The 12,880-nt window shown below is 38.3% G+C and overlaps 2 protein-coding genes across 7 annotated transcripts in view; one reads left to right on the top strand and one right to left on the bottom strand.

The window, feature by feature from the left end:
- The window catches only part of LOC134854559 (zinc finger protein 749-like), a 354,798-nt gene that overhangs the window by 319,612 nt on the left and 22,306 nt on the right, over positions 1-12,880 (bottom strand). The window lies entirely within an intron of this gene.
- The window catches only part of LOC134853844 (trichohyalin-like), a 48,882-nt gene that overhangs the window by 28,797 nt on the left and 7,205 nt on the right, over positions 1-12,880 (top strand). For 5 of the 6 annotated variants that reach the window (XM_063869780.1, XM_063869779.1, XM_063869783.1 and 2 more), the window contains one exon: positions 11,932-12,837. In XM_063869780.1, the coding sequence (XP_063725850.1) occupies positions 11,932-12,837 (906 nt within the window). The remainder of the gene's footprint in view (positions 1-11,931; positions 12,838-12,880) is intronic. The other variant, XM_063869784.1, reaches the window with a different exon arrangement.

Here is a 12,880-nt window from a genome sequence, read left to right as displayed (position 1 = left end):
TCGGGATATGCCCAGCGCGAAATGCAACGTGTGTATTTTGAAAAAAACGGGACATTACGAACGTACCAGTCGCGGACATAACGCTGCAGGCAGAGGCCGAGTGACCATCATCCACAAAACGACGCAGACGGGGAAAACTTTACAGAGCATGACAGCTTATCATCTCAGCATGAGAAATCCGTCGGTTGGGTGAACGAGGCGCAAGGTGCATCCCACGGATAATCTTCAAGTAGTACTAACAATTATATCATTATATCCACTCGAAAGAAAAAGGAGGAATTAAAAATATCGGGGGCTAAACTCTTGTTGAAGATCAAATGGAAGGCAACGCGAGCATGGATGGACCGTTCAATTTTCTCCCTGATTTTTTCTTACATAACTTGGTAATACGTCTCGGATGGTTACGGTTTTGAATTTTTCAATGAAATTTTTCTCTGCCCATTTTATTTTCCGGAGGCTTGTTTGATTCTCATTTTTGCAGGTATTGATATCGTTTTATGTAGTTTTGAGTTGAGATAGCTAACATCCATTCTATCGTCTGCATAGATGACGTACAGTCTTTTTTTTTCGATCTAGCTGTATTCCTTAATCGAAAAAAGGTTCACATGCAACGGAAAAGCTTCGCGGGTAAATAGAAGTGTTCGCCTCTCCGCTAAAATAAGTTTCAAAAGGTAGTTCCGCTAAGATCAGCTAGTGAATTGTTCTTAATTGAAAAATTGTTTCCGATAATACTTTCATTAGACTTTTTCTAGGATTTATATATATCCAGTGAAAATCAGGTACCGCAAATAATCATCGGAATGGGCCGAATGATATATCTTATAAAAACCCTTTCAATCGCGATTCAAACAGTTTCGAGAAAAACTTGTCTGAATTTTCTGATTTTGGGTCCAATTTTGAAAGAATAAACGAGCGAGCACACTCACAATAGCTTATTTATGCTCAGTTTAAGCCTTTAAAATATGTTTTACTCAAGAAAAAGTTTCATCAAGACTTTTGAAAATTAGAAACTTAAAATAAATTCGAAAAATTATTGCAGATCACTTCCTGAAAATTTTTGAAATTTTGAAGTGAGGAAAGTTTTTCTGGTGAATTTTCCAAAAAAACTGTTGTCCAAATTGCCTGATTTACTATGACTGTCGAATATTTCTAAGTTCGCGTTTTTCGTTCACATCTTTTCATCGCACCACGCAGAAAAAAAACAACCCTAATTAGAAAAAAAAATTATTAAGACTTTGGTCGTAACACTCTGTGCTGATTGCACAGTAACAGGCTATTCTTGTTTTCTTTTGATTTTAGTGACGGTGATGGTATCCTTCCCCCTTTTAGCTTTAATTTTTATTTCAAAACCTCTTGAAAGTGAGTGCTTTTTATGAATCAAGGGTTCATTCTAAATAGAGTATAAATTGGGCAGGCGTTTGGCAATTTTAGTTCAAAAAGGTCTGTTTCCTCAATTTTGATCAGACTCTACGTCAATTTCAGTGGTGTTCGCTGGATCACTTCTGCTCCTCTCTTTGGCAAAATGCTTATTCCCGAAGTACAGTTGTTCGCGTCATGCAAGAGGTATAAGTTGGCCTTCTCAGGAACCCAGCGATTTGGTTCTAATGGACCCGGGTCGAAATCCCGCTCAAAAACCGCTCAAGATTTGAGCGGTTTGAGCGGTTTTCCAGCAAGATTTGAGCGGTTTGAGCGGTTTGGGCGGTTTGGGCGGTTTGGGCGGTTTTTTTGGAAAAACCGCTCAAACCGCTCAAATCTTGCTTAAAAAACCGCTCATTTCTTGCGTTGATTTTTGAACGGTTTTTCAAGCAAGATTTGAGCGGTTTTTGAGCGGTCTTCCCGGGTCGAGGTCCCAGACTCAACGTTTCTCTTCTCTGCAAAACTCGAACGAACACGTTCATCCAGGGAAGACCAATATGTAGTAATTTTCCAAAAAGTGCCCAAAACAGCATTTTTGACCAGCTCTTCACGTCAACAACCCCACAGCCCCCCAACCCCCCCCCCCCCCGCCGTTCAAAGCGTTAATAATGGCTGAAAGCGATGACGAGAATACGGTGTACGTGGCGTTCAAAGAAACCAATTTCTGGAAAGATCTTATTAAAGATTTTCACATCCACAGAGAACAAACTCAGTTCGGGTCATCAAGAGGCAAAGTTAATTCGGGATTTCTGCACTGTGCAGAGGCGTTTCCGTTGACGACTCTCAGTCATTTTATAACAGGTAAGAAAGTTGTCATATGCGGGCATTCACACGGCGGAGCTGTTTCTTCCCTAGTTTTCTGTCATCTTCTGCTTAGAGAAAAACAACTACAGAAACTTAAAATAAGCGCTGGTATATTAAATATCACGTTAAATATATCGCGGGTAGCTCATTGAAAATTGACACTGTATCCCCAACGTAACCCCCCCCCCCCCCTCAACGTACCCCCCAACCCACGACGTAACCCCCTCACGTTTAACCATCGATTCAAAACTGTTATTGATAAGCTCCTTGCTGGAAGCTTAATATACAGCGAACATTAAGCTTCCAGAAAGTCCGCATAGACTAACGGATAAGGCGTCTGACTCCAAATCCTCCGTGGTCGACTTTTTATTATTAAATCTTGCGCTGTTTTTGAGCGGTTTTTTCAGATAAACCGCTCAAAACCGTTCAAATCTTGCGCGGTTTTTGAGCGGTTTTTTTAGATAAACCGCTCAAAAACCGCTCAAACCGCTCATTTTGAAGCAAGATTTTTTATTACCACCAAGAGTTTTGTCCTGCGTACTTATTTTTTTTGCTGGTCCAATATGTGGTTCGACTAGTGAGACTCAAATGCTTGTCTAAGTTTGTCCTAGATCAAATACTTAATTTCAAAACAAGATCAAAACAAAACCTGGTACTACTATGATAGAGTGGTCCCTTGAAAATAACCAGGTCCCTTGAGAATAAGACACCTAGAGCTCTCTAATCGTTTAATAATTATGACTACGCCTTTCAGAAATATGTCGCAGTATATTTTCAAACAAATTTCATGTTTTGTTACCTCTTAAAACCTCCCCCTCACCATTTTAAGGTTGAAAATTTTAAAAAAACCGCCAATAGTGGGTTTTGATGACAAATAAGTCAACCCAATTATATGGTTGTTAAAACGTTAAATAAAGTAAAGCGAGCAAATTTCAATATATAAACAATAGTGATTACAATTTTCAGTCTGAAAAGTTTTTGGCTGAACATATTTTGCAAGATTTTTGAAATGAATAATTTATACCCAAATTAGTTTTCAAAATTATAACATGCGAAATGCATGCGGGACCTGTCTATCATAGTTGCTTTTTCGAGGGACCACTCTATCATAGTAGTACCCAAAACCTCTCAGTAAATGAAACAATTTACAAAAAAACAACAACAGTTCTATCAATTTAAATCTTCTCAATTAAGGCTCAATGGCAGTCTGTCTTTATCTCCCCCACCCGGCCTTCAATACAAATTAGATCAAAACCGCAATTGAAACCAATTAAAGTTGTCATTTTTTATTTATCGTATGACACCATTATGCTGTAACCACCAAGGTCGGGGGAAAACAAAAGCCGCTTCTAAAGAAGTTGAGGCTTCCAATTATAAGGAAAATAGCTGCCTGTTTTTACGCAGAGACGTGTGTATCAATCAATTTTCCCAAAACCAAATGGTTTTTATGGCATAATATTGTCAAAAATTGTATCAAAAAAGATATTTCTAACGTTACAAATGATTATATGTTGATTTTTCAAATCTTGAACTTTTTCTGTAAGTTATGCCTGCTCAAGTGCACAACGAATGCTTTAGGACTACAGTGCTGATTTAAGTTAACCGGATACAACGCGTTAAACTTGAAATTTAAAACTAGAAATTGGGTTGAGTTCAGGTGAAAATCATGAAGACAAAACATAAGTCGAGTGATGATCTTCTTTTTGGTGTCAATAACGCCCCCGATAAAATAATTATATATATTTTTTTATGCACAAAGTTTTACACAGAGGCGAAGTTGCGATTGAAGAAGTATAAGATTAAAACAGCATGAGGCTGAAGAAGTAGCAACGAAGACTTCGAGAGGAGAAAAAAGTGAGAAAGAAAATAGAAAAAAAAATTTAAGGTGAAAAAAGAATTTTTTTTCAAGTTTAAGTTTTTTAAAGTTTTTCTAAGAAAAACTTGTGAGTTTGATATTAAGCAATCGAAAATATAGACTCTGATTCTTATTGATTTTTAAAACAGAGTCGAAACAAAAATATTAGATAGAAAAGCCCACAAAATTACAACCGGAAAATCATCAAAAATATACTGCTTGTAAAGTGCCGCGAGTAGTAAAATTGTAATAACGTTTTAAAAATCGATCTATTATTTTTAGGTTAAAACCATTTATCCACGGGGGAAAGGACCAACACAAGAGCTGTACAGCTCATACGGCGAACCGCTGTTGAGCCCCTGTTTAGGAACTACACGCAATTTTTTTTTGGTTATTTTTCTGGGCTGGGTAATGTTGCTTCACTCTCAAGCAACGAGCACGAGGTTGTGCAAAACTGTCATTCTTATTAAAAAAAATTGGGGTTTCCATCATCAACTTGCATTATAGTATTGATTTTCGATTAAACCTCAAGGCACATATTTATCAAATTTTCCACTCCTCATTTTGTAAATTGAGAACTGAGAAGTGAACGTTTATCCGAGTCTGAGTCTTTGGTCCAGTTGATCATATTTACAGACTAATAAAGCGTTAACATGTACCACTAGTAACTAATGAATCTAACTAAAGTTAAAAGAGAATAAAAGTATTGGTTGAATTAAAACTGACTGTAGTCTCAAAAGAGCAACTAGTGATCCGAAGTCCACTGGACTTCGTAGAGTTAACATTGACTGGTACGTAATTAGATAATAGAGGTCAAGGTTATAACATACTAAAAATACTGAATCACAACATTCCCCACTGCACAAAAATTAATATCTGCCCTCTCATCGATGTAGCCAATATCACACATATACTCCATCTCCCCTCGCTCCACCAGGGCCAAAGTTGAAACAAAAAGTAACCACGTTTAGCACCAATGGACATTTAACGAGAGTACAATTTACAATGGAGGTGATTATATGGTAATATATACAGGCTACTTACAGGTTTACACAGATATCAACACTGAATGTACAAAATCATTTGTACAACTGGGGTTATGTAGCATTTGTACAATTAAAGCAAACTAACTAAATCACTAACTAGATAATAAAATAAAATTTGGGTTATCCAATGGATAAAAGCTAAAGCAAATACGTAAGATAACATGTTACCAGAGTTTAACAGTTTTCAGAGTTTAAGACCGTAGTGTTGTATCTAACATGGAAGTTATCTGCCTCTCTTCTTACATCGGTGTCAATGCCCGAGGATATGTCACTGCCGTCATCATCCTGGGTATTACTGGTAACTTCTACCAATGGTGGAAATACCCATGCGGTCTTTGTTGCTAGAGAGGAGGGTGTTGAAAGTTGACCTTGTGTGGTTTCAGCAACCAGAGTCGTATGACGTGGGATCTCATCAATGGGTGTAAGATAATCCGAAGGGGACGTCGTACAGTACGTTACATTAGGTCGTGGACTTTTTGCGCCGAAGAAAGTAATTAACGGTTTGTCATCGGAGTCTACTGCACTCATGGTCTCCGTTCCGAGCGTCACTTGGTCGATAAACCGCCTATCACCGTAGAATTTTGGGGGGCCTGGGTTTCTTCTTGCACGATGTTTTAAGGATATCGGGGTCTTTGGTGTCTCCACTGTCTTCTCCGGAGAGCTATCCACTCAAATTGGGTCGTCACTTGTGCCCGTTGGTATAGTGATTGTTGTCTGAGTGTTTGTCTGGCTCTGTACGGTACACCTTGGCTGATCTAAATCACTATGAAGGTTAACAGTCGGTGCATTTCCTACAATTTCCGCTTCCGTACCCAAGTAGTCATCAATGACTTTATCCCAAAGGTCTAACTCTAACAAAGAATCTAGGTTATTAAAGTCGAATTTTGAACCTTTCGAGCTCGTGATGGTGGTTCTCCTCTTTTTGCATGTATTTCCACCCGTTGGTGTGTAACTCGTCGAAGGGCCTCCTTTATTTGAGTCTCGTCTCTTGGAAGGGGAGTTTCTTTTTTGCTTGCCTGCTAAATCATTATTATTAATTAGCGAATTCGGTCTAGCGAGAATGTCTAAGGAGCTGTCGGTTGGATTTTGTTAAAAGCTAAGTCAGATTTTCTGATCACGTGTCCGTTGTCTAATGTGACCGTATGTTTAGTGTCTGACAGAGGTTTACTCCCAAGTGGTTTAAAATACGGTTCGCCTTCCCTCCTGTTAACTGTTTTCCTAAACCAGTTAACTCCTTGGCTGAAAGGGTTTGACAGTGGGGCTCGCTGGAGATTTCTATCTACTTTGTCAGCAGGGTCGCTCTCGTACCCTCTTTTCTCTATTGCTCTGTCTTCCAGATAGCCATCTTCAAACGCGTCGTCAGCCTCCCAGTCTTGTGCTCTGTCCTTTGTTAGAATTGATTTTCCCTTATCTAAACTAATTGCGTGAGAAACCAAAGATTTCCAGAACGTATTGGGAGATCTATTAAAATGTTTTGAGAAAGGAGAGCATCCAATGGATGATTGTTTCGTCGAACGTATATTCCAAATAATTTTATAAATTGCCGTATTTAAAGATGGTTTTGGATCGTTGAACGACATTGCCAGTAGCTTAGCTTTGACAGTGTAAATGAATCTTTCTACTACTCCGTTGGATCTATGATCACCGACCGTACATAGGATTAAATTAATGTTGTTCTTCTCACAGAAGTTTCTAAAATCAAACGAAGTAAAACATGACCCATGGTCAGCTCTGATGGACTTTGGAAATCCGTGAAGATGGCAGTAATCTGTCATGAAGGTTAAAATCGAAGAAGCCGAGGTATTGTTCAATACTTTTGCAGACGGAAACTTTGAAAAGCGATCAATGCATAACAAAAGGTATTTTGAGTTACCCCAACTTTTTTCCAATGGGCCCGCAAAGTCTAAATCTACTTCGTCATTTGGTTCGGTCAGAATCGATAATTTCTCAGTCTTGTTCGTCCCTAGTAACACTTTTAGGTTCTTACCGGCCATAATACACTGAGTGCATTTCTTTCCGTGATAGTAGATCTCTCTGTATAGGTGTGGCCACCAGATGTTTTCTGCCAGGGCTTTCATCCCGAACTGTCCTGGGTGAGTCTCGTGAAGAAGTGACAGGAATGGTGATCTTAATGCAGCCGGCACTATCAGTTTGTTATCGTTAAATAACAGTCCTTCTTTCACGTGAATGTCCCTCTTGATGTTCTTTAAATAGGCTCCGAATTTGTCCAATGGTTTGCTTCCTGTACCGCCTTCTTTACCTCCTTGAGGATTTTATCTTCGTCCGTCATGAGTTTGTTAAGGTTATTTGAGCAATGATCTGAGAGTGATAACGGGTTGTCAGGCAATTTGAGATCTCCCTACTTGGTCAGTAATTTCTTGTGTAAGTCTGACATTATATCGTTATTAAAATTCAATAAGATTCCTTTCTTTTCTGCCCTGAGGGAAATTTTTAACAACTAACCGATGTAATGAATTCTTATAACTGTTTTTTTATCTGAATTTAATGACTGATTGATTAATAGTAATGACTGGGCAAGAAAGAATAGAAAAGTTTTGTCTGATAAGTGAAAGTAATTGAAGTCAAATTTTGATAAATTTAATGGAACACAACCGCTTGTGCAAGACTCTGAACGCGAGTGATTGGAATTACAAATTCTGATAATGTCGTTTACGTAATTCAGAATATTCGAGAAGAACGACCGTTGGATGCTTAGCGATAATTCTTTCTTTCCGCCCATTGGATTATTACAATCCAAGTTAATGATCGTTTTTACATCCAATGGATTATACACTTCGTTCTTTTTACAATTATTCTTTTAACAATCGCTATTTACAGAGAAGTTTTCTACAATCTTTTGTACTGTAGCCACTACAAATTCGCTATCATAGTGTGAGGTTGGGAGTGCTTTTCCTGAAGGTAGTCTCGACAATAAATCTGTAAATCCCATTTCTTTTCCCGGTATGTGCTTGATCTTGAAATTAAATGGTAAAGTCGGTTTACCCAACAGGTTAATCTGCTATGCATAGTTACTCTGATTTGCATTTAATGCTGATAACAATGCCTTATGGTCCGTTACAATTTCAAATTCAGCACCATACAAGTAATTTTTAAAATGTTCTGTCGCCCAGACTACTCCCAACAATTCAAGTTCGTTTTTCGAATATTTACTTTCGTGGTTATTTAAAAATCGGGAGGCGAATGCTATTGTTACCCAATTTTCTTCATCTCATTGTTCTAGGGTAGCTCCCAAGCCGCTATGAGAAGCGTCTGTCTTTAGTCTTGACATCCTCTTTATGTCGAAATGATTGTTCTCTGTTATGTTTACTATCTGTTGTTTTATTTCTTCAAACGCTTTAGTATGTTCATCATACCATTGGTAGACTGATTTCTTTAGGAGAAGTGGTCGTAGGGGAGAACTTAGGAAAGACAAATTCGGGACGAATTTCATATACTGATTGATCGACCCAAAGGAAGACCTAAGTTCAGATAAATTTTTGGGGTTTGGTAGGTTTTTAATCGAATCTGATTTTCCCACCAATGGTTTCACGCCCGAGTTTGATATCTTGAAACCTAGCCACTGTATTTCTTTTTGGAAAAATGCACATTTCTCCCATTTTACCGCCATATTCTTGTTGTCCAAAATGTTTAAAATATTTGTTAGTATCGCATTTATTGAACCTTTCGAAGCTATTAAAATGTCTTCGATATAACAATTGATAAAAGGAATGTTTTTCAATAAGGAATCCATCACCCTCTGGAAAACGTTTGGCATATCGCCCAATCCGTAAAATCCAGTTAAAAACCTATAGGTTCCAGTGGTCCCCCCCCCCCACAATACTAAAACTACACAGTTTGCTGGTGTCTGTGCATAATTGTAGTTGGCTGTACGTGTTCTTTAGATCTAGATTACTAAACCAAACTTCCCCTGACTCTTTGCTTGACAGTTGGAGTGCAATATTATCGATCAGTTCGTGTATGTTTGGCATTTGATACTTGTTCTTGAATATCTGATTATTTAATAGTTTCGAATCCAATGCCAACTTGATGCTACTGTCTTTTTTTCTTGTAATCACTATTGGACTTATAAAACAATCTCCATCGCATTTGCTTAACTTCACGATATGCCCCTCTTTTTCCATTCTATTTAGTTCCGTTTTTACGTTATCGAGTAGATGTAGGGGAACTCTTCTACCTTTGGTTTGGATAGATTTGAATGGGTAGTGGAAATGAGTAACTTTTCTGTCCAATGGTATTTTTCCCACTCTGTTAAACAACCCTTTGTACTTATGATACAGATTAAGGATCGTGTCTGAATAGTTATTTAACTTACACAACTCTGGGCGTGATATGTTATTGACGGGTAGTAGAGGCTGTCGTTGGGCTATCTCGATTCCAATTCTCGGGAGATTGTCGTTTCCCAGGATGTTCCTCTCATGTCCAGAAGTGATAAAAAATGGGGTTTCGTCCGCGATCCATCCATTGGATTGTAATCTCACTACCACTTTCCCGATGATGTTGATTGTGTCGTTGGTGAATCCGCAATATAGTTCCCTAGTTTTCTTCTCTACTGGCTGTATCTTCAATTGTGGGTTTCTCAACTTCAATTCGTGAAGTACATTTTGTTTCAGGAAGTGCACTGGGCTTGCCGAATCCACTGGAATGTTCAAGTTGACTATTGCATCGTCTCCCAAACCGATGTTGACTAGTTTCTTGGTTTCCAAGCCATTGGTATCGTAGATTGTTCTGATGTTGAGAACGGAATAGTCATCGTTATCGCTTATCCCCTCTTCGGTCCAAGCGTTAATCACTCCGCAAAAATTCTCTTCGCGTCTTGCCTGAAGTTCTTCTGGGGAGTATGAACAATTCTGACTATTTACAGCTTCGTCTATAATGTTTACAGCGGGTTTTCTTCCTTTCGATTTACAAAGTCTTCCGAAATGTCCTTTATATTTACAAATATTACAAACAATTTCTTTCGCCGGACACACATTCAGATGACCCTTGGTAAACGCTATCCCGCATTTTATACAAGTATTTGATCTTTCTATGTTCAAGCGTGGTTCCTTTTTTACGTTGTTGAAGTTTTTATACACTCTCCCGCTTTTTCCTGTCGTGTTGAAAGATCTAGTCATATTGGTTAATTTGAGGTGGTTATAGTAGCCTTTTTCATCAATGATTGCTTGGTTTAGTGCATCCAATGGATTGAGAGTTTCCGAAAGTAGTCTACGTTGTAAGTCGCAGTTTTTCATGTTAAAAATAAGTACGTCTCTGATCCACTCCTGTTCTGCATTAATTCCAATTTCACATGATCTTGCTAAATCTGATAACGCGCCATAAAATTGTTCATAGGATTCTTTATCCTTTTGTTTCCTGCTCAATAATTTATATCGTTCAAATGTTATGTTGGTTGGTTTGATAAAAGCCAATTCTAGCAGTTCATAAAATTCCTTGAATGAGATTCCTAGGACTTTTACCCTTGGATGTTTCTGGGCGAAAACTCTTTTGCTTTCTGCTCCTAAGGCCTAGTATAGGATTGACCTTACTTTTTTGTCGGCCTCATATCTCCTCATTCCTCCGAATTTCCGTTTTTCTTCTGCAAGTCTTTTCTCTTCAGCGTGTTCGTAGACTCGCATTATTTCTTTGTTACTGGCCTCCCTGGCTTTCCTCTGTTGGTCAGTTTCTGACTCCTGGGCGCCTTCTAGGATCGGTAATGACCGTCTCCCCTTCCATTGGTTCCTTGCAGTTGTCTATGTCTAAATTTTCCTTCGCGATAATAGCCAAATGGAATTGGTCTATCCAGTTGTTCCATTGGGTGGGAGGTTCTACCGTGTGGTTCGGCCAAAAGGCGGGTATTCCCCGCAGGTTCGAATCAGTTGTTGACTGCGCCATAATAAAAAGTTAAAATGTACCACTGGTAACTAATGTATCTAACTAAAGTTAAAAGAGAATAAAAGTATTGGTTGAATTAAAACTGACTGTAGTCTCAAAAGAGCAACTAGTGATCCGAAGTCCACTGGACTTCGTAGAGTTAACATTGACTGGTACGTAATTAGATAATAGAGGTCAAGGTTATAACATACTAAAAATACTGAAACACAACACAGACAGGTGATTTCGATATTGGAGTTGAATTTCTTGTTATACATTATTTGCCATTTGTTTTATTTTTTCGCTCATTGAAATTAAGGTTCATTAGCCCTTGAAACTGCATATTTCACAAATGGTGTCCTTTGCTTGACACTGTTTACAATATTTAGGTAGATAATTCTAACTGCATCTCCGAGTTCGCATCAACAGTGCAAGTGTTCCTTACTATTTGTTTTTCCATGAATCCTAGACCTGCAGTTCTGGCTAGCTCTGCTTATGGTCCTCAGAAAGGCTCCAATTTCTTGTTGAAAGCCAAAGACTAAAAGATACCAAAACTCTCTAAACGCGATTGCTAAATTCATCATTTTGGCTCACATCAGGCGGAAATTTTTTGTCCATTTTTACCTTTAGAGGAGGATATGCAAAATCAGGTCCTTAATTTATCATCGGATTGTGGAAAAAATTTTCTCAGTGTCGAGAAAAACTGGTTTGAAGTTTTTGATTATTGGTCTATTTTCGAGCTAATAAGGTTTGTCAAAATAAGGTTTGCAGGCTAACAAAAACTTATTTAAGCTTAATTTAGGCCGTGAAAACCTATTTTTACTCGAGTTAAAATAGCTTTGAATTTTTAGCGCTTTTTTCTGGGTATTTGTTTTGTTTTTCTAAACCGCTACTGGTTTAAAGATTAAAAAGTCGATTGGCTATGAAATTGTTTTTCAGCAGCTGCGGAAACACAGGGAAGTGTATTGCGAAGTGTGCAGAAAACAGCAGCTGAATTCATACCAAGTACTTGAGCACGTCAAAAATGAAGTTGAACTACTCAGCACCGACAAGCAAGTTATAGAACGTACAACCATGGCTTCTGAAGAAGAAAACAAAAAACTGCTTGTTGAAATGACTGAGAAAAATCGAAGAACAGAGCAAGAAAATCGCAATCTGAAAGAAAAGATTGACAACATGGAACGGCAATTGAGTTTAAGTAGCGCTGAGGCCTCGAAGAAAGACGAGGAGCCGCGGGATGTCGGGAAACTTAGCGACGAAATGCAAGCAGAGAATGAACGTCTTAGTAATGAGCTGGCTCAAATGCAGAAAGAATTGAGGGACTGGAAGCAAAATGCGAAGCAAATAGAACAACAAATGCAAGAGACGAAGCAAAATGCAAAAGATATAGAGGAAAAGGAAAAGACTCTAAGATGGGTTATTGAGGATATGCAGCACAGACATGAGAGCGAAATCAGGGATTACGAATCAAAGTTGGAAGGAGATTTTGAGAAGTGCAAAGTGAGAGATCTGAAAATTTTGGAGTTGACTGCAAGTCTGACGGAAGCAGTACCAAAACTTGACATGCTTGCGCAGCAGAATCCGCCGTACGAAGATCTGCTGAGTTACTTTAAATGGTCATATGATGCTTTAAAAGAAAAAGGCACACTGAAACCTGAACAAGAAAAATTGTCAGGCGAAGTTTTCGAAGTGCAACAACACGCGGAAAAGTGTAACAACCCAATGGTTGAAAAAGATTTAGTAGTGAATTTGGAACAACAACTGGAACAGAAAAACAGGGAATTGAATGCGTTGCAAAATTCGATTGTGGAACTGAAAGAAGAAGTGGATTTGCAGAAATTTCAGGTTAATCAATTTTTTTGAATTTTTTTATCTGAAGAAAATCGTT

The sequence above is a fragment of the Symsagittifera roscoffensis genome, chromosome 9 (genome assembly GCF_963678635.1).
Source record: "Symsagittifera roscoffensis chromosome 9, txSymRosc1.1, whole genome shotgun sequence".
NCBI lineage: Eukaryota > Metazoa > Xenacoelomorpha > Acoela > Convolutidae > Symsagittifera > Symsagittifera roscoffensis.
The sequence above is the reverse complement of the archived record's forward strand: the minus strand, read 5'-3'. Positions and strand labels throughout refer to the sequence as shown.